This window comes from Stegodyphus dumicola, chromosome 4 (genome assembly GCF_044657685.1).
Source record: "Stegodyphus dumicola isolate Sdum_Otavi_A_Nest chromosome 4, ASM4465768v1".
NCBI lineage: Eukaryota > Metazoa > Arthropoda > Arachnida > Araneae > Eresidae > Stegodyphus > Stegodyphus dumicola.
In genome coordinates, this window is record NC_140771.1 from 11717736 (window position 1) to 11741292 (window position 23557).

At 32.0% G+C, this 23557-nt stretch overlaps 1 protein-coding gene across 5 annotated transcripts in view; it reads right to left on the reverse strand.

Annotated features, from left to right (window-relative positions):
- Positions 1–221: 221 nt before the first annotated feature.
- LOC118204547 (neprilysin-2-like) overlaps positions 222–23557 on the reverse strand; it is an 82167-nt gene continuing 58831 nt past the window's right edge. For 3 of the 5 annotated variants that reach the window (XM_035376865.2, XM_035376858.2, XM_085814558.1), the window contains 5 exons: positions 20720–20835; positions 17840–17899; positions 15438–15527; positions 5168–5226; positions 222–410 (listed from right to left, as the gene is read on the reverse strand). In XM_035376865.2, the coding sequence (XP_035232756.1) occupies positions 323–410; positions 5168–5226; positions 15438–15527; positions 17840–17899; positions 20720–20835 (413 nt within the window). In that variant the 3' untranslated portion in view covers positions 222–322. Of the gene's footprint in view, positions 411–5164; positions 5227–15437; positions 15528–17839; positions 17900–20719; positions 20836–23557 lie in introns of those variants that run through there. The other 2 variants (XR_004760819.2, XR_004760821.2) reach the window with 2 other exon arrangements.

Here is a 23557-nt window from a genome sequence, read left to right on the forward strand (position 1 = left end):
AGTCTCTGTATCGGAAATTCTAAAGATATGCTCGTTTTAAAACTATTTTGCGATATTGCTGTTGCACTGGATCTTATGGTTTAAGTGCGAGGAACATGATATTGAATAAAGAAAGGTAACACACAAAATGTTAAAAAAACGCCCCTTTGGACGTAATTTAAAATCTGAAACATTTCAGATTTTTTTTTTTATTTATTTATTTATTTTTTTTTTTTTTTTAAATTATTAGGGAAGTCAAGATTTTATTGATGATTCCACTATTTTAGTACACACTTTTATTTAAAAATGGAGTTTTACAAAAAGTAGTTTAGGGAAGAAGACATTATGTCCAAAATTCACACTGCTTAAAGGACGAATTACATTTATAGGCTTCCGAGAAAGCCTTTGAATTGTAGACAACTGCATTCAACCTGAAAAGAAAAAGAAAAAAAACAATTCAAGTTTTTTTAAATGAGCAATTTATTTGATTTTTTATGAAAAATTCATTATTGGTATAATATCATCAGGACTTTATAAAGTATAGGTTTGATTTATTGATTAAGATACTACTAATTTATATCTATCAGTTTGTGCTACTGATTAAGATAAGATGCTCTATTTTATTTTATTTTTATGTTTTGCTAATGTTTCAGAGATTAGATTATAACAATTCATATTTTTCTTTTGTCCCATTATATTTCAAGAATGCTGCTTGCAAAACTTCAGAATATTAAACTTAGCATTAATACTTTATTTCCATGCTTTATTTTCATACTTTATTTTCATGCTTTCATATTTCTCCAATTATATGAATGTGAAATGACCTACATTAAGAAGACATGGTTGCAAATATACGCCAATATTTAGCATACTGAAGGCATTGAAATCCATAATAACGAGAGCTAAAATGTGTCACGTCCTAATCAAACAAGTGTGGGAGGTAGAGAACTACCTAACTTAGAAATCAGTCCTTTTTTAAAGCATAAGAGAAACCTAAAATTAGTAACACAACAACCCTTGAGTTTGGCAAAGATTTTAGTCAAGATATCAATCGATTTCGAGGACTGACAGGTAGAGGTCCCTCTTCATCAGAAGCAAAGAAGTCTGCTAAACTGGAAAAAAGTGAGCGTAACGGTCGCATTTACACTCCACAGTAAAGTGAAAGGAGAAAGCAGTGCCACCTATCGGCAAAAATTAACGAAATTCAAATATTAAATTACAGAATTTTAAAAGCATTAGGAAGGATAGAATTGGACTTAGAGACATTAACTAAACAAGATAAATTTTTGTGAATCTGAAAAGCCTCAAGAAAATACAATTCAGCAATTGAAGAAGCTTTTTTGAAGACCAAAAGTCAAAATTATGATTGAATGTCCAACAATGATTAGCAATCGAAAATTCGAAGAAAAGAGAATTAACAAATCAGAACGGATACCAGCTACAATAAATATGTCAGCACATAATCAAGATATTTTTTGCAATTAGTTTTATTAGTTAGTACTACGTATAACAGCTGCAACAAAGAGCACGATCTATAAACCGCACGGATGATGTTAACCTGATGAAATTGCCTTACTACGTAAATACGAAATGCCATTGCAAAGAATTAAAGACATTCTTTCACTGTGCATTTCTGGGTATAGTTGTCACCATACTCTTTTCGTTAATGTGATCGGATTCGATTCGTGGCGAAAACATAATAAATTACTCGCAATTTATTGTTGCTCCAAAATTCTCAATTTTCATCTCTGAAGTGTTATTGAATTAAAAGCGATGGACGATAATTCTTCGTTAACCTTGAATTTTTAGAGTGTGTTTTTTTGTCTGATATTCACACTTTAATTAAGAATGGGAAATATAAGGAATTGAAAAATATTTCTCCTATATGCAAGGCTTACAATGGCAATCTGAAGGCACTAGTTAAATTCCTACCGAAAGCATAATCAGTTAAGAATTTTCTGTCCAAAATTCCTGATGTCTTTCATTTACATATAAGCAGTCGAGAATTCAGGACATATAGCAACTGTTCAAACAATAGCTAAATATGTAGCAAAATAATCAGGTTTATTGGCTTCACTGGCGGTTATGAGAATTGAGCTGCTTTGAAATCTCAGGATAAATCGTAGGCAAGCAGTATGACGGGCGAATACACTTGGCAGAAGAAAGAATGCTCAGTGCTGTTTTCCAGGATCAAAGTCCCAGCACGAACATCAGTCGAATAGCAGTTAGTGTGCCTTCGGGAAAACTTCTGTGTATCAAGCACCACTTACAAACAAAAACGTCTATAGCCTGCATATGAGGTTTTCAGAAAACTCTTGCAATTGTGGAAATTGTCGCCTAGCAGCCGAAATCATCTCACAAAATTCCAATGTGCATCGTAAAGCAATTCAAACTGAGTCGCTCTAATATTTTGTGACTGCGGTTAATAATTTGCACGATAATTACAGATTACAAATATTATTTATTATTTTTTTACTTTATATTGTACTAGCAGCTTCGCTGCCAGCCTTCGTCTGGCTTTTAAATGTACCGGAAAAATGGCTGAAGGGAACACCAAACTTTAAATTTAAAAACTGCGTAGAATTTTACTCTGCAGAATAACTTCATAAAAAAAAAGTTATTATGTATAACAAAATTACAATGAAATAAGCTATATCCCTTAATACAAATATTAATTATCATAATAAAAAAATTAACCAACTTTCCGTTGAAGAAAAAAAATCATGCAAAACTTTTCACTATCTTACACACAGTGAAATAAGCAAAAAATAACATGAAAGAAACTGGAAAAAAAAAAAAAAAAAAAAAAAAAAAAAAAACTTCCGCGCAGAATTTTACTCGGCAGAAGAAATGTATCAAAAAAAAATCAATAAAAACATATTATATATATAAAAAATGACAATGAAATATACCAATCTCTTAAAAACAGTGGCATAAGAAATACGATGAAAAATTGTTGCCAAACCCATATTTCTAAAAGAATGAAACTATTCAAAATGATGCGATTTCATCAAAAATCTATCAACAACAATAAGAAAGGAAGATTGTTGCCAAAATAACATTTTTAAAGATGTGAGACGTGAGAAGTGTACTCGGAAGCTTCATTTAAAAAAATTTTTAAAAATACAAAATATCATCATTTTTCCAAAATTCTTTTTGTAAAAGCAGTCGCAAGGATGAAAGTTTAACGTGTCCAAAAATCAAAGAAAAATAAACTGTACATTTTTAAAAATGAACGTTTTTAGAAAAAAATCCTGTTGAAAAGGGGTTACGCTCATTTTGTTAAATAACTTCGTATTGAATCGATTTATTGAAACACGAAATTTATTTTATGTTCGTAAAAAGCTAAGTGTCTACGTTTCATGACGATGTGAAAATGGTGTGGAGTAAAATCTCGCTTTCCTATAGCCCATATCTCAAAATGTCCCATGTCTCAAAATAGCCCATGTCTCAAAATGACGCGATTTCGTCACAAAACATAAAATAAAAAAAAATTCGAATTCGAATTTCGAAAAAATCGCTTCGAGGTGCACTGGCTCTTGTCTAGATGCACCTACGTACCAAATTTCGTAGACGTGGTTCTATTAGCTTACGCGCTGCGCGAACGAAAGACACACACACACAGAGACAGACTCTTTCTTTTATTATATGTAGAGAATAGATCTATACAATTATCGGCAAAGAATAATTTACAGTCTTTATTGTTAATGTCAACTAATTTCGCACAGTAGTATCTGAAACAGTGTGACCGAGATATACATTTCTCAGCCTGTGTATTGTTCACTGATGAGATCACATTCAATAAGGATGGCATATTCAACCAGCTCAATGGGTAATTATGGGCTATAGAGAGCCACCACGGTGCGCGGCACCACGCGTCACAACATCACTTTAGCAGTAAATATGTGAGCAGGTTTGGTCGGCGACTACTTAGTCGGGACGTACTATCCCGCATGACCGCCGCCAATTATCGAATTTTTATGGAGCAGGTTTCTTCTGGCTTATTTGATGATGTTCCAGCAAATGTCAGGCGCAACATGTGGTTCCGACTTAATGAAAGCCTGCTCATTTTAGACTGGCTGTAGAAATTTGAACAAGTCAGTCGATGGATTGGGCATGGTGAACCAGTTCCCTAGTTTCCACGCTCACCTGGTTCATCATGCTTTGTTTTCTTCTGTGGAGAGTCCTCATAGCTATTATGTATGACCATCCTGTGGAGTCTGAAATAGATCTCGTGACAAGACGTGTCTGCGCTACTGCTACAATCAAAGAAACTCACGATGTGTTCGATCGTATCCTGTAATCAATGTTTTGTCGCGGTCAGGCATGCACTTCTGACAGTGCAAACTTTTAGCATCTGTTGTAACATCAGAGCTGTATTCATCTCATACGCCATTTGTACTCCTGATGTCCAATAAATTAATCACTTTCTTGTGTCCTTTCCGATCTTCTACCTCTGCTACTACTTACACCCGACGTTTCCGATCATGGGTAGCTATGCAATTCTCAATCCTTAAGGTGTGGTCCTACCTTTTCTAAAGTTTGTGGCTACATTTCTGAGACACTCTTTATATATGCATTAGTACGAATAAAAGTTATTTGAAAGTTCAAACTTCCCTATGAGATTCTGCTATGCTAAAGACACCTTTACCATGTTACACAGTATTAAAGATGATTTAAATAAAGTTCTTTCAACAAGGAATTACATTGATGGTGCTATTCAGTTCACTTTCGAAATTTAGACATCCAATTCTGTTCCGTTTGATATCTTCGTCACATGCAACATGTCCAACTTCAGTCAACTTCAGCTTATCGTAAACAATCATCTGTTTGCATTCCACCACACCGTCTTAACAGAAGCTAACTTCATTTTATTCCTACATTTTACAAGCATTTCAAGTTGGTTCTTCCAAATCAGCTCTTGATTAAGAGCTAAATTACTTAAAAGCAGTTGCTAGTGACAGAGATTTTCTTCGACCAAGCAGTTAAAATATTCTCGTGTCAACACATCCAAAAGCATCCTCTCATTTTCGGAGATTATAAGAATGTTTGTGTTGTGCTTATTTTAATGTCATATTTCTTTTCAAAATTTAACATAATAAGCATAATAACACATCCTAGATCAAGAATAATTTTAGTACTTTTCCCTTTTACCCTTTTCAGTTAAGTTACTTAATTTTATGCTTACCTGTCTTCTGTTGGAACGTACAGATTCTTATTTAACTGACTTTCTTCTCCACACATAGTCTGCAAAAGAAACGACTATTATTGATAAATTATGATTTGCATGCAAATTAATGAAAATATGCTTCGCATTTTGCTTAAATTTCAGATATCTGTTTTTAAAAACATCTGGAAGGAGTTTTTTTAAAGCTTTAAAACTGAACTATAATTAAAAGTTACTATTTACTTGCCAATTTAGTATTATTTATGTGTTTTTTATATATTCCATATAGTTTATTTTTGATTTAAATGCATAATTCGTGACGGGGAAGTTTTCAAATAGGCAAAGGGAAATTTACATTTAATTATTATTTTGATTCTTAATCAATTTGTTTTCTAAATTTCTCAAAATTCCTTTTGCTTGCATTTTTTAGAAATTCACTACATTTGATTTACTTTTGGTTTTGAATATTACCATACTCATACCTATATGCATGACGAAACACAAATTAAGTAATTGAAGAGTTAGGTTTGGGGGCAACTTCCCTTTGATAAGATCTGTCTCCTGTCTGCTCAACAATTATTCACTAATGCAAATTAATTTAGTCTTAAAAAGTTGTTTGAAAAATTTTTTGGGATTAATTTTTTGGAATATTATTCTTGGTTTTAGATACTTACACTTAATTTACATATACTCTCAGAATTTAAATGATATTGTAAATTAGTTCGAAGCAACAATTAATAATTTATTTATATACAATTAAAATTTCAGAATTTAAAATTTAAATTTTAATTAACTTTAAATTTGCTTTATACGAATAGAGAATGTTTGTTAAAATTATATATATATATATATATATGTGTGTGTGTGTGTAATAATAAAATTCCATAGTCAAGAATACATTTAAAATTCTAACTGTATGTTCTTTTCATTTTTTAATGGCAACGTTCTCTTTTTGAACGTACGTGGAATTAAATCCACAGCCCCGTAGTCAAGTTGTTTTTCCCGCCTTTTCTACGCGTACATTTATAGAATATTCTGGAAATATTTAAAGCGAACTGGATTGGCTGACGATGCTAACGTCATTTCTTGGAAGCTCCGCCTTTCCAGAGGCTATAAAAGGACTCGCAAAGGAATATCGGGGTCTTTTCTTTAATGTAACGATGCAGTAAACTTCATACAAAAAGTTATTAGTAATTCTTTTTTATTTACTCCAGAAATATGATTTTTGTAACTGCTATTTCTCCTGACCAATAATAAATTGATCCTGTTTTTTAAACTTATCGTCTGATAATTTAAGCTACGACTACATCTATATTTATTCACCAATCTATTTATTCCGGACAAAAGCTGATACATATATATATACACTACATTAACATAAAGAAATATTATAAAGAAAAATATAAAATCCTTTCAAGAATTTTCGCGCATTATGCCGCTGAAAATTAATCAATAAATACATAAAGAAAGAAATATAAAACCAACTTTTCACAACGACCAAAAATTTAAATTCAAATAAATAAATTTCGATAAACCTATTAATAAAGAATTAGAATTCTGAAAATGTTAAAAGAAAATTAAAATAAACCAACTCAAAAAAGACCGAAAATAAATGATGTAAAAGAAAACAGAAGTGGTATCCAATAAACTCCGACATAACGTCTTCAGGAGGAGGATACGTCGAAATTAATTACAATTCCTCTTCCATATAAAAATTCCTGTTTTTCAATATCCAGAATTAGCTGATGAACCACTCCAATACATTTTTTTTAATCTTAACAGTTCACTTGAGAACTCTGTCCTCATCGAAGCAAGGAAAAATGGCAAAAATACAAAGTAAAATCATTAATAATAATTTTCTCTATTAAAAATGAACCATTTCCAAAACTGAAAACTTACCTTTTATCCGTATAATAAAAATACAAATGCCTTCAGTAAACAAATTTTAAATTGAAAATAAACTGCATTGTAGCAAAAATTGTTTTTACACATAACACTGAGAGAACCTTTCAAACGTCAATTTGAAACAATGAAATTAACCTTTAGAAACTGAGACACCTAGGGTTGCCAGTTTGGCCTCTTTGGCGAAACTAAAAACCGTAGTCGGGAAGGCCATCTCCCAAAAGGTTAATTTAATGATACATAGCAAAGAATTTTGCATTTAACGAAAAACTTTTTTAAATACATACTGATACTTTGAAACGTCTAAACAGAGGAGAAAGAATTATTCCTTAGTTAAAAAAATATCAAAAACTTCTAAAGTAAAACCCAAATTTAAATTAAAAGTTAAATTGCAATTTAAGGGGAGTTGGTACCTCAAAATCAATGAAATTACCGATTTTTGAATTTTTTGCTGGAAAAGTACCTTAATACCCTTACTACACTGAACAGAAATTTTGAAATGATCTGACGATAATAAATGCCATAAAATGGTTTTTAAAAATTTTGACACCCCTTTAAATGCCACAAACCCTCAGTGTTTATTTTTTTCTTTTTTTTTACTTTTTAATTTTTTCAGTAACTTACTAAAAATCAGTGCAAATAAAAAGGAGTGTGATGAAATATGACTCCAACTATCAAAAAACTCTGTTTATGTGTATATACTAATTTATTTAAATACAAATTAAAGTTGGAAAAAAATTTTTACTGGCAGGTTTATATATTTATACTGAACTCAGAAAATCATTTTATGTGTGTTACCAGTCAACTTTGCTATGCTTATTCAGAAACTGAAATTATCTGTGATTAGACACGAATAGAAAGAGGTGATGTAATGAAAGTGATCAAATTTCTGACTGTAGCATTATTGATTTAGTGCTGGAATAAACATTAAACTTTTTAATTAATTAAAATGCACATAAATTATTTAAAATGCAATTTATATACGAGAAAAATGGCTAAAATAAGAGAAGAAATCACATAAGCTGGAGTGGTTTTAAATAAAATATTTTATGCCTGTTAAAATTTCAAATTTTGATTTTTAAAAAAGTGAATAAAACGGCAAATTAATATTAATAATGATTATAAGCGTTTTAGAAAATATATTATAATTAATTCATGCACTAAAATTGTTTTGAGCATATTTTAAAAAACAAAAACAGGTAAAGAAAAATTCTACTTGCATTTTGTGATTTTTTTGCAATATTTCTAGCCAGATAAGATTTTATACTAAAGCTTGTAATTTATGTTCATATTAATCAATTGAGCAGTACTAAGTGGATGGCTAATTCTGAAGATCAAATGTATAAATGTACAAATAATTCCTGTCACTACGTCTATTTTTCCTCTTAAAATTTGGCACAATACTTTTAATTCTATTTTTAATAGATTTTAAACATTTGCTGGCCAATTCTATTTCTGTTGTTAACTTATGGGCTATTTCGTTTCTGGCAGCTTAAACGCCCTCTAGCTTGAAGAATTACGACTTTAATTAACAAATTAATATTTTTTTCATTATTTCTGCTTACTTTAGAGGCCGTTTTAGGTAATATTTTGTTGAATTAACCATTTTCTCTTTTACCCAGTCCAATTTTCTTTAGACTACTTGACAAGACGCCATTTTGAACTTTTTCCGCATTTTTCAACACATTTTAACCCCCTTTTCAATGACTCAGGTTTCTTACCAACGGTCAGTCACTTTACATTGGCTATTTCCCAGTGACATTGTTTCCCCCACCTTTCTATGTCATCCGGCAAGTTGGAGAGCAGTGGGAAAGCTCGAGGTTTGCCCACCCTTTTCGAGTTTCCTCGTTGGCCAAGGAAGACGACAATGGTACAGATCTGTTTTAATAATTTTTTTCTCTAAATGATTATGTCTAGGTCTTGGCAAGACCCTTGCTACAATTCGTCTGTTATTTTATCTTTTCCGTTTTGATTTAAATATATTTACGGTACTTTTACAAAGTATTAACTCTTTAAGCTCGCTGGTCCCCCCATAAGATCTTGTATATTTTGACTAATAGCATATCGCTATTTATTATTATTTTTTTTTCTGTACATCGGCATTTCCTTTCCATTATTTAATTATTACCTTTTTACACCTTAATGTGTTATGTAAGCGGACTCGTCGGGAAATTGGAACAGAGAATTGTGACTAAAGATTTTGACATAGATATTTCATTGAAAAATGTGTCACGTACAGTTTCAATTGTCTGTTTCGGCGAAACGCGTGATGGAATTGGCTTAATTGGAAATAACGTTCGCAAATAACGAGAGGGTTAAACCTCTGGCCTTAAAGGCAACCAGCAACAGAGTGAAAACTCGTAAAACTACAGTGGCAAGCGGCTTGCTTTCTATAACTCCTTCCTCTCTCTCTCTTGGCAAAAAGCCACAACTTAAGTACTTGACGTTAGCAAGACAATTTGCATAAACAAGTTAAAGCATTTAATTCTGGCCGGAAGTAGAAAATAAGAAGTGATAGTACAGTTTTAAAATAAAATAAACGTTAGTAAAACTTAAAATCCTTACAAGGTAAGTTAAATTGTAGTTCTAGGTAAGTTAAATTAAAACCTGCTATTTACTAGCCTTATTATTATTATTATTATTATTATTATTATTATTATTATTATTATTATTATATTTCGATAGATTGTATATACTTTATTTTAGGTTTACATGCATAATTCGTATAGGGGAATTTTTCAGTAGGCAAGAGTTTTTAAATTACTTTTTGGTTTTCTAAACAATTTGGTCTAAAAAATAAAGAATTTGCTTTATCCGAGGTTCAGATTTGGTGCGTGAAGGTGCAGTTGCCCCTCGCTCCCTTTTTTTGACTTCGCTAATTTTTTTTTTGCGTTATAGTCTATGTGTTATATGTTTGATCAGATGGCCTGGCTCAGTAAAAGTAGGCGGCCAGTGTAAATCTAATTCAAAATCCTATTACGACCACGTGCAGTGCTGATAACGACCACGTGTTTCTGAGACTCTTTTGCCAATGCTTTATTTTTCTTCTTTTTACCCTTTCTAGTAATTTCGTTCTCCTGATGAGGAGGGAGCTTTAGCTGCCCTCGAAATCGATTGAGTGTTTTAATATATGTACGCTACATACAAGGTTGTTATTGCGATTTTGATTACCACATTGACGTGTTTCTCTTCTATTCTATTTAATTAATATTTTGCTTGTTAAATTTCTCAAAATTCCTACTAGTTTAAATTTCTTTTTTAGTAATTCACAAAATTTGGTTTTTATTGGTTTGGTTTGGTTTATTTAAGTGCGCCAAAGCACACGAGGGCTGTCTGCCTAAGGGAGGGATGCCTTCGTGGATGACTTTCCAAGGGAAACTAAATTTGGTTTAGAATTTTACTTTTACCTTCCTTATATGGATGACGAAACACGAATTGAGTAATTGAAGAGTTAGGTTTGGAGGCAACTTCCACTTGATAAGTCTGTCTCCTATCTGCTGAACAGTTATTCACTTGTGCAGTTTAATGTGGTTATAAAATTCCTTAAAAATTTTTTGAAATTAATTTTTTTTAATATTATATGTTTTTTCATGGTTTTAGATAGGTGCACTTAATTTACATGTGCTCTTAGAATTTAAATGATAGTGTAAAATAGTTCGCAGCAATAATTAATTTTTTATTTTTGCAATTAAAATTTTTTAATTAAATTTTAAATTGATATTAGCTTTTTAGGATTAGAGAATATTTGTTAAAGTCAAATTGCATGTATATATATAACTAAAAAAGGCCATTTTTTCCCTAGACTAAGTGTCACAGATTTAGAATATTAATTGTGTTTCTATATATTGTACAATAGTATTCTTATTTAATTGTATTTCTTACTATTTTCTTTTTACCCTTGACTCTCAACCAGAAGTAGATGTAATTTTGTTTTATTAGACATTAGGTTATTTCGAGGCCGGAGAGATGAAAAATGAGCACCGCGGACCTCTGGAATACGCTGCACAGCGTGCAGACCACCACACCACGAAGGCATGCCAAGGAGGTGGGAGAAATACCTTATAAATAGTAATCTAAAAGTACTTAAATTAACAGCGTACGATGAATATGAACGGTTAATGAATGTCACAAAACATGTGTTAGCAAAGAATGCAACTTTTACGCTACAGCAAATCTTCGTGATAGGAAATAAAGTGAACAAAACAAGCTGCTGGTAATTCTTAAAATCTAAATGAAAATCTAAATGTTCTTTGTAGGCTACAAAATGGTAAAATTCAGCCGATAAAATACGCTCGGTGCTATTTTTTCCTGCATTCGGATTTTTAGCAAAAGTATACGATTTTCGATCAGCATTTTAAGGCTCAATAATTTGCTCGGGAAAGGTTTTTTATTGATTTCCCATCTTTGAAAATATATTTGTGTATATGGAACTGCTGTACAGTAAAAATATTTTCCACTACTCGATTTGTCTCATCTATGGGCGTGGGAATATTTTTGTAAACATTGCATTAAGCGTGTGGCGCCATCTAGTTTTAAATGAAGTACTTAATACGCATTAAATTCTTGAAATACTTAAGTAGTACTTTTGGATATATGTCAAACTTTTTGAATAAGTACTTAGCATTTATTTACACTGATTTTGTTAAATTGTTTCTTTAACAAACTGTCAAATTTTTAACCAAAATGTTCTTAAGTTGATAACAAAAAACAAGTTTTTAAATCGTTAAAAAATATTATACATTCCTTTACATTGATTCGCTTTTCGAATCAGCGTTCTTGTGTATTTTTTTTTTTTTATTATCAATTATTATTTTCTTATTTATTAAACTAATATAGATTTTAAGTTTTTACATTATTTTCAAATGCTTCAAAAATTGCAAAGGTAGACAAAAGAAAAATTAGTTGTAATGTTTTAGTAAAATTATGGAAACTAGTATGTTATTGCTAATATTAGTTTAAGTTATTATGATTTACAAAATGCACTGTTTGAAACACAAGGAATATACTTCAGCCTGTATTATATATAGGAATTTGAATATATTGTAATGTAGGCATCTATTGTGAAACAAGAATTCGAATATGCTCTTTGGATTACAAATAACAATAGACAAAGTTGCAAAAATTTTCCTTCGTTTATACCCTAAAAATATTAATTGAAATATTAACTAACTGAAAATATTAATATTAATGATGAACGAAAATGAGATAAAATTTTCTAAAAATAACGAGTTTTTCAAAAATGTTACTTGCAAGTTTCTTCAAAATCCTACATTAATTGATTTTTATTCGAAATACGTGACCGAAGACAGGTATAAAGGAATTCGTAAACATGCAATCTTCATGTTTTCTAACTTTGGCAGTACCTACATATGTGAACAACGTTTTAGTAAAATGAAAAATCCTAAAATGGAAAACAAGAACACGACTGACAGACATACATTCGGAGGAAACTTTACGAATTGCAACAACACAGATTAAATATGATATTGAAGCTTTAATCAAGCAAAAACAATGTCAAATTTCACATTAGAACTAAAGTAACTATCTCCCTCCAATAATGTAAGTTTTTTTTTTTTTTTTTAATTTTATTATTATTATTATTATTATTATTATTATTATTTTTATTGCAAATGCATTTTGTAACATCGTTCTGTAAAACCATCTTTATACTTTTTTCTCATAGTTAAAAATGTTGCAATCGATTTTAATTCTATTTCCATTTGACTTTCTGGAGCCAATTGTATTTATATGTACAAATGTGTAACACTATCTCCTCGCTTGGAATCAATTGTAGTCTTGCAAAACAAACCTCCCTTTTTCATGTAAATTTGCTGACTACACTATTTTTTGACAGTGGTTAGCGGATCTTTGCGAATTTATTGATGCGGCTCTCGTGCTAGAAAGGTCCCTAATTTAGAGGAATATTGTTCCCTGCTTTTAAAACAGCATTTCTGTCTTTTAATTATTCAGAACTTAAATTTAATTGGAACCTAACAAAACCCGACTCTGGTAATTCTCAGTTTTTGAGTAAAATTATAGTTTCAGACAGAAACCCAAATAAGATTAACTTCGGTATTTTACTGTGTGACTGTATCCCAGTATTTAACGGAAAATTCTATTTTTAAAGTAACATTTCTTTCAGCAGTTGAGTGACGCACTATCTATTCAATGTGTGGCGTCAGAAAAGTAAAACACGCAGGGAAAAACGTTCTCCGCAACGAAATATGATTTCATTAAGAAGAGGAAATACTAGGGTACTGTGATATGGATATTTATATTCATTCGCCTTTTCACAATAAAATTAGATTGTTCACGTCTTTAAATAAATTAGAAAGCACTTTCATCTGATTGCGAAAAGTGTTTTTCAGAATTTGTTCAACCTTTCATTTATCTTCGGTACCATGCCTTGTAATCATTAATTCTACAAGGCATGAGCCTTGTAATCATTAATTCTACAAGGCATGATAAAACTTTCCACTGTTATATTGTATCATTTAATTTTTAAAGTTAATTGCTGTACCTTAATTTATTGTTAACTAGCAGCTTCGCTGCCAGCCTTCATCTTGCTTTTAAATGTACCAGAAAAATGGCTGAAGGGGAAACCTAACGTTAAATTTAAAAGCTGCGTAGAATTTTACTCTGCAGAACAACTTCATAAAAAAAGTTATTACGTATAACAAAATTACAATGAAATAAGCAATATTCCTTAATACAAATATTAATTATCCTAACAAATAAATTAACCAACTTCCCTTTGCAAAATCTTAAGAACTCAAATGGTATAAAGGAGGTTAAGAACTTCGTTTCCTAAAAAAATCACTCAAAACTTTTCAATAGCTTAAAAACAGTGAAATAAGCAATAAATAACATAAAAGAATACAAAAAACAAAAAATTCTGAAAATTAAAGTATAATTAATGATATTTTATCTTATATTTTCAAGAGAAAAAAGTTACAATGAAATAAGCTATATCCCTTAATACAAATATTAATTATCCTAATAAAAAAATTAACCAACTTTCCGTTGAAGAAAACAAATCATGCAAAACTTTTCAGTATCTTACAAACAGTGAAATAAGCAAAAATTAACATAAAAAAACTTAAAAAAAAAAAAAAAAAAAAAAAATCACGCAGAATTTCACTCTGCAGGGCAACTTCAATCAATTCTCATAAAAAAAATATCAATAAAAATGTATTATATGTATAAAAAATAACAACGAAATATGCCAATCTCTTAAAAACAGTGACATAAGAAATACGATGAAAAATTGTTGCCAAACCCATATTTCTAAAAGAATGAAACTATTCAAAATGATGCTATTTCATCAAAAATCTATCAACAACAATGAGAAAGGAAAATTGTTGCCGAAACCACATTTTTAAAGATGTGAGATGCGAGAAGTGTACTCGGAAGCTTCATTTAAAAAAATTGTAAAAAATACAAAATATTATCATTTCTCCAAAATTCTTTTGTAAAAGCAGTCGCAAGGATAAAAGTTTAACGTGTCCAAAAATCAAAGAAAAATAAACGGTACATTTTAAAAAATAAACTTTTTAAGAAAAAATCCCGTTGAAAAGGTGCTAAGCTCACTTTGTTAAATAAATTCGTATTGAATCGATTTATTGAAACACGAAATTTATTTTAAGTTCGTAAAATAGCTAAGTGCCTACGTTTCATGACGATGTGAAAATGGAGTGCGTAGAGTAAAATCTCGCTTTCCTATAGCCCATTATGTCTCAAAATGACGCGATTTCGTCACAAAACATAAAATAAAAAAATTCGAATTCGAATTTCGAAAAAATCGCTTCGAGGTGCATTGGCTCTTGTCTAGATGCACCTATGTACCAAATTTCTTAGCCGTGGGTCTATTAGCTTACGCGCAGCGCGAACGAAAGACACACACATACACACACACAGACATACTCTTTGTTTTATTATATGTAGAGATTTATTTCAAATTATTATTTTTATTTATTTCATTAAAATGTATTTAATTTAATTTATTCATTATCTTTTGTTTTATTTCTTGTTATTTTATTTATCAACTTATATTTGCCGTTCCTAACGCTTTCCATAGGATTCCGATGCATCTAATTTTGTAAATGAAGTCCTTAATTACATGTGATATGTTAATTGACTTAAAAGGAAACACAACTACAGTTCTTTTCAATAGTCATGCAGAGAAATTCGTTTTCATTCTTTTATATATTATTTATACGGTAAAATTACTGAGTTTATTTAACTTTTTGAAATAACACTTATTTGAGATTTCTCTGAAGGAGTAGCGTTTTGGGTAGTGGATTATTCCCATATATAAAGCGAGTCTCCTAGAGAATAATAAACACAAGTCTATTTTTATGAACGACGCAAGGGGGTCTAGAGTACTAACCTGAGCGTAGGCGAGGAAAAACATCTGTTCCTCACTCATATCCAGTCCTGGGAGTGCTTTCTTTTCATCTTCTGTTCTACTTTTCAAACTCTTAAAAAAAAGAAAGAGAAAGACTTCATACATTTTTCTTTTTAAAAATGCACGAATTTAAATTTAGTGCCCACCAATCAGTCATCAAATATCCCCAAAGCCGATATTCAACTGGCTTTCTTTCATTTTATCACACGATTCGAGATAAAACAGCTTTAAAATAATATCATAGCAACAGGAAATTCTGCGGACTAAAATTAATATGGGATTCGATCTAAATAAACCTAATTTTAGAAACCTGACTTTTATTTACATAAGAAATAAATTTATAGCTATATCATACTACATTATAGATGAACAGACTTAATAATATATGAAAAAACTTATAAATTTATATGTATATGTATATACATATACATAAATATATACACTCACGTACAAAATTAAGAGAATTTATATATCATGTCGAATTTCTGAAAAACTAATGTACAGATTTTAGCAAAATTAGGTATGAATATACATTTACAACAGAGAAAGAAATATGCTGTAGAGGCATTAAGTATTTTTTGGAAGCAGGAGAAATGAAAAATTTGCAACGCCTTCGCCGGGAATCGAACCACGGACCTCTCAATTACGCGCTGAGCGTGCAGACCACCACACCACGAAGGCACGCGAAGAAGGCGGGCGAAATACCTTATATACACCCCCTTTTAAAGGCGACTGGGGAGTTTAGGAGACACAACCGCCAAATCCTGGGTGAGGAGAATCATCATCCAACACGCTTATAGGTCGGGCGCCACTGTAGAGACATTAGGTATTTTTTGGAAGCAGGAGAAATGAAAAATTTGAAACGCCTTCGCCGGAAATCTAACCACGGACATCTCAATTACGTGCTGAGCGTGCAGACCAGCACACCACGAAGGCATGCGAAGAAGGCGAGAGAAATACCTTGTGGTACCATTGAAATGTCATTTTATATATGCATGAATATCAGTAAAGCTCACAGTGTAGCGATGTGCAAAATTCACGTTGTAATTCACGTTGTGTCACGTTGTATCGAACTAAAATGAGTTTAACACATGGCATGGTCCTCTCACATAGCCAGATGCGTCGCGCAGTATGTCGGCATACTGAACAGGAGGCAGCTGAAGAATCCTTGTGGCAGTCAATCCCACTTCTGCAGCAAGGCAAATTTCAACTCCGGGATGGTTCTCGGAGGGAAAGGAGGAGATGAAATTGCTTTCTCAAGAGCGTCCCAAATATTCTTAATAGGATTAACGTCATAAGATCTGGCTGACCAATCCATGCGGTGAATAGCCTTACTTTCCAGGTAACCGTGGACCAGCTGAGCCCTATGTCGACAAGCGATGTCGTCCATTAACAGTAACCCAGGACAAGCTGAACTCTTGAAAAGTCGAACATAGGACACTAAGATCTTTATCTATGTTTCACATGAGTCAGAATGCTTTCATCAAACACAAGAGGGATGTACGGCTGTCCAACATGTTGCCTTCCCAAACCATTGCACCACCACTGTAATGATCCTTTTCCCTGATAAGGGAGATATGATATCGTGTTCCAGGCTCTCTCCAAACACAAGTACGCCGAGAATCAGTGTCCAAGGTGAATCTTAACTCATTTGTAAAACAGACAGTGCTCCACTGAGTCTGATTCAAGGGGCTTGTTGTCTGCAAAGTGTTAAGCGCGCTCTCTTGTGAGCTGCAGTGAGCGGGATGCAAACAACGAGTCTTCTGGCATATAGCCACATCTCATGAAGCTTTTGAGCAATTGTAGACAGTAAAACTCGGGTTCTAGTGGTAGCATATAGCTCACGGAAGAGTTATGTAGCTGTAGCAGTCCTGTGTCGATAAGCTGAAAGTGCCAAATAACGATCCTCATTCGTCGTTGTGGATCTTGGTCGACCTCGTCCAGGTCTTCCAGATACAGATCCAGTGGGCTGAAACTGTTTCCACAAATCACAGACGATATATTGAGCTCTGTAGCCACCTTCACTTATGATTGATCTGCCTCCAAACTGCGGATAGTTCTCGGTCTCATTCTGTTCTCTATACATTCGTGAGTAATCACTTTACTTGATAGCTAATATAAAAATATCGTGAAGGAGTACGAACGCACACATCGCCGAAAGTCCCTAGAGTTCTTGTATCCCCTTTACAATCACAGCTCCGCAGTCGACTATTTCTACATTCAAGACATTTTCATAGTTCTTCAGCAGCATAATTAGTTCTTTTGGTTCAATACTCTTCGTAAAAATAACAATTATTTGTAAATTCTCTTCCTTTTGCACGCGAGTGTATATAATAATATCTTGCGCGTAGATGCCAAAAGACTTCTAAATCTTAATTCCTTACCTCATAAGCTATCTCCAATGAACTTTGATCAAGGAAGAGCTCCCTCACATCGGATAAAGACTATAAAGACATTAAAGGCATGTCTGAGATAAAACGCTCCGTTAGCCAAGGAGGAAACAGTTAAAATAAACACAGTAAGCTAACTGAGTATTATAACTAGATTGAAATATTAAAAACTTACGGATTATTATGATGTAAGTCCCTGTTTTAGAGCCGCAATTTATGCGGCTCTAAATGTTACGATTTAAGTTATTCAAGAAGCGTATATTTCTTTTCTTCCAACGCAGGTCATTCATAAAAAAATAAAGGTTTGTAAGAAACCAAAAGTGAGTTTACGTTTTCCACGAACCGAACTAAATACGTAGTTTATCAGGAAAAGCACCTTACAGGAAAAATATCGTGGAGATAATGTTTCTCTTAATCAAATTAATAAAACTAAACAGAAAAAACATATTCTCATACGATAACAAACGATTCTAGATGCCATGAATTAAAATTTTTAGAGAACATGAGAGAAAGACATTAAGTAACACAGGAAAAGTCATTAAGTAAGTCAAAAATTAGCATGATATATTTTGAAATAGCAGCTAGTGCTTTTCATGTGTGTTAATAGGCGGCAGAACAGCCCTATTTCATGATATTTATTTCCTTAGTTACTAGTCGCACATGCGTAGTTCAGTTTGAAAATGCTATTGGTAGATGATGACTGCACAAGAGACAGCAGTGTCTGTTAACCATTTTTTGAAGGGAGATGTAGGAAAAGAACTTCATGCAAAAATTTTTCATAAAAGAAATATTCTCTGCTCATGGTGAAAAGTAATTGTAGCATAAAACCACGCATAAGTACGTGAAATGATTTCTCAAGGCTGCTCCAAAATATGAGGAAAAAACTAAGTAAGCCTTCTGTTTAGATTGAGCAAAATTTGAGAAAAAACTAAAGTAGGCCTTCTTTTTAGACTGAGCAGAATTTAAGAAAAAAACTAAAGTAGGATTACTGTTTAGATTGAGCAAAATCTGAGTAAAAACTAAAGTAGGCCATCTGTTTAGATTGAGCAAAATTTGAGGAAAAACTAAAGTAGACCTGTTTAGATTGAGCAAAATTTTAGGAAAAAACTAAAGTAGGCCTTCTGTTTAGATTGAGCAAAATTTGAGGAAAAAACTAAAGTAGACCTGTATAGATTGAGCAAAATTTGAGAAAATCTAAAGTAGGTCTTCTGTTTAGATTGAACAAAATCTGAGATAAAACTAAAGTAGGCCTTTTGTTTAGATTGAGCAGAGGCTGGAGAAACTGGCTCGAGAAATGAAATGTACACCACAACAATAACAACAGTAGTGCCTGTTTGTTCCAATAAAAGAAATCTTGAAAGCAGAAGCTTTGCGTATGACGAAAATTTCAAGATAAAGTCTGTATGTGGCTGGGACAGCAATCGAAAGATATGTATACAAATGATATTGGAGCACTAATAAAACAATGGACAAGTATATAGTACATAATTAAGACGATTATAATGGAAAAAATTTCAGATGAATTTCTCTTAGGCTATTTTGTAATTATCTTTGACTTGCTTATTTTCTTTCTTTCGTATGAGTTCTGTAAAAACAGCTATGCTTGTTTAGTTTCCAAATGCAAATTTCGAGGAAATACAAATTGCATTGAAAAGATGTCAATTCAGAAACGGAAATTTCAAGCTGATTTTCACAGAAATGCAAAAATTTGAAATTTCTTTTGATGAGCTGCAGTTTTATAGACTCAATAACATTATATCTCTTTGTAAAAGTGATTGATACATGTAATTTTTCCAACTTTTTCAGTCATTTGCATATTGTGTGCGAGACATTTAAGAAATTTATAGCAGATAAGAAATGATTTAGTGATTGAAATAGCCTGTATGTTTCAATCATCCACATAAAATTCTTAATTTTCTGTATCATTTAATAAGTGTATCGCGATCAGATTGTGACAATTTTAAGGGCTATTTTATTTTATTAATATTTTACACCAGAGTGAGTCTGCGACCGTTCAGAAGAAGTATTCAGTACCGTGATCTTCCTCAAAAACACTTATTGTAATTCCGAACTTCCCAAATAAGTTACATTTGCTGCTGACCCAGCAGAATAATGATGATACTGGTAGCAAATTTCGTAAACTTTTGCATTTGTTTGTTCATACTTTATATTTATATACTGTACGTTTTTACTTATTTACGTATTTAGAGCATTTTATATGATGACTTTATTTGTTGCATATTTTATTAAATCTTGAATTATCAGCCATTTATTGTGTTTATAAGTACTTATTTCACGCATTATATTGTAGCTGTTTTAGAATTGACTAATGTTAAACTTATAAGGAATGGCCTAAATAAAATAAGAAATTTAATTCAGAGCATTTCCATAGACTTTAACAATTTCTCCGGTTAATCTCATGACTTTTGGTAACTTTTTGCCAGCTTAGTAATATTTTGGAAGTAAACGCATTTTTAAAGACTTAAGAGGAATTTTTCTAGAGTGCCACAGAAATACTTCTTCTCCTTTTTCATAAAGTCTAATTATGTGGCTGCATCGATGTCTGGATTCAATCCGATATTTAACTGATGTTAGCACATTTGTTTTGCTACAGAATACCTCGCTTGATTATTATTGCTTTAGACTTACACAACGATTATTACGAAAACTTAATAACTTTGTTAGGAATTAATAATTAGGAATTAAATGAAACTTTTCTGAAGAATTTAGTATTTAAGAAGGGAAACCGTCAATGAATAGATATTACACACTTAAAGATTGCGTAGTGAATAGTCAATATCAATAGCTCTTGGATATTATTTTTTTAAATTTTAAATATTATTTTGTATTTTATGCATTTTAATAATGTCTTACCTCCTCACTGATAGGTAAACGATCAGCTATGAAGTTGATTAGACAGCTGCTGATATTTGTATTGCTTGACCAAACGCCTAGTAAGTGCGTTTCATCATTTAAGTGTGTCGCCGGGTCTAAAAATGAAAGTTATAATATTTAAAATGTACCGCGACCTTTCTTATAAATACTTAAAATACTAGTATTCCATTTTAAAATAGAATGCTGTCCTATACAGAGGCTGTTCACACATTTTTTAGACGATGTATATTATATTCCCAAAACTAAATTACATAAACGTCTTGTGTTTCAAATGTTCTATTTGACGTCCCTTATTCTAAACTACCTTTCGACACCGCAATTTCCAGGATAATAATGCCTTTTGAAGTGGCAGAAGAAGTATTCTATCCCATTTCTCCCGAACAGCTTTCCAGAGTCCTGTTAGGGTTTGGGGACAACGTTTGGATAATGCAGTTTTTAAAAGTCCGAAAGCACAAAAATCCATAGGTGACACATCGGGAGATTTAGTAGGGATATCAGTGAAGGGTATGACCTTGATACCAGTTTTTTGTTCCATTTCTTTTAGGAAATTTACAGTGGATTTTGATGTGTGACTGCTAGCTTTGGAGTCTCACAGATGGATGACACTGTGGGTGAAGCGATGGTATTTCATTCAGACAAATTGGCGATAAAATATGTTCCTGATAGTATTTGGAGTTAATTTTGACATTTTTTGCACTCTTTTTATTTTTAACTTGAAATTATAAGGAAAACCAGCAACAATCATGAATCCCTTAGAAAAACTTTCTTTCGATTCTTTGAACCATGCACTTAAATTTTTTTCTCCCCTTTTATGATAATAAATGGCTCTTTTTTTTTTTTTTTTTGTTACAATCATTTAAAAACACCCATGCTTCATCTATTGTGAAAATTGTTTTCCATTTTTGCTTTGGATAAGTGTTTCTCATATAGATAGAATTCTGCAACGTGTCCTGCGTTGAGCGATATGCTTTGGAAGAAGACGATGCACATTGCGTTTTTTCGCTTTCTTAAGATTTAAATCAACATTTATCATTTTGTTTACAGTGGACACCGAGCATTTTAATGATTTTGCAACTGTCCTTTGAGGGGATTTTCTTTTAACATTAAACAACGTACCTTTGCAATAGTCGAAGATGTCCGTTTTTTCCTTGGATACATGTTTGGAATTTTTGTCCCACTTGAGGCTCCGATTTGACGTTTTTGTCCATTCTTGTTGAGGATATTACCTATCGACGCTTTAGATATCACAAAACCATGACTCTCACATCGTTTTTGGATAACGGAGTATGCATATTTCTCTTCGGAAAGAGCGTAAATGTAACCTTCGAACCACTGCTTTGTTAAATTAGCCATTTTGAATAAAAACAAAACTTTCAAGCCACAGAGGATAATTTTGACTTTTAAAAACATAGTACAATTGCAATTACTTTTATTGCAACAAACGAATTTTTATTACCGCTTACCAGAATCGTCTAAAAATGTGCGAACAGCCTCTGTAAATGCATAACCAGGAATCTTTCAAGTTTCCTTTAGTGTTTTACTAGGTGTACCCGCCCGGCGTTGCCCGTGCATTTAGAAAATGCAGATAAGTGAATAGCGCAGGAATAGTAGTGTAGGACATGTAGACTGTCTCTCTCTCTTCCCCCCCCCACAAGCTACAAAAAAGAAATGAATTGTAATTAATCGATTTAATGTATCGTCAAAACAGCAAACTAACGCTAGAATAAAGAAATCAATTGTTACAATCGAACGTTATTTGAAAACAAATAATAATATCAGTGAGTCAAAAAAACCGTGATTAATTAATTATAAATAATTTTTTTTAAATTTTTCTAATTCAAAAATCGAAAATCGGGCTTCGAAGTCTGGTGGCCAGCCCCTTTGTGCTTCCGTATAAAAAATTCCAGGTCCCTGCGTGCGATAGATTTGGCTGGAGAGCTCGGTCAGACAGACAGACAGACACATTACACTTGCTTTTATTATTATAGATATCTGTATAGCCGAATGGTGCAATCTCTTTAACCAATTTAAAATGTATTCCGACGCTCGAGGCGCACTTACAGTATGGGTTGTTATTTAAAATAGAATTCTGGATATTTTCGGCTATCAAATATTCAGAACCTATTTATTCACATTTTTTGTCTTTTCTTTCTAAGCCACACAAAATGTAATATGTAGTTAATTTTTAATACTATCTTATTACGTATTTGATTCTTATTTAACTCTTTAATTAATATCCGTAGTGTACAACAAAGAGTAAATTAATAAAATTTAATAATAAATGCCATTATAAGTTTCATTAATTTTCCACAATAAAAAATTAATATCTTACGTTATTATTTTTTAATCTACATAACTATTTTTTTAATTAAAATTTCCTTATTTCTTAAATTGCTGTACCTTCCGTCCCATTTATATATAGATTATGACGTAAACAACAATTTTTGAAAAAAGTTCGCATATTTATCGATTTCGCACAGGGCTGTAATATTTTGTGGCAACAGTTTGCAGAGTGAACCGATATTTTGACGCAAAATGCCGAAAGGAAATTAATAGTCCTTCTGGGCAAATTGCCCTTTTAGACTACAAAACAATTTTTACAATTAAAATTAGAGTTTCTACGCGGAGACAAGCAGTTTGGCCTGCAGGCATGTAGGCAGATTTTTCGTTGCACTAAGCTGAAAGTTTACTTTTGATCCTACTCGGCAAAAAGACATTGAAAGTGCAAAAACTGACTTATTTCACTACTCTCTTACATTTCAAATGTAAACAAATGGCCGTTCGTCAGGCTTACCTCATCACTTAAACTTTTAAATT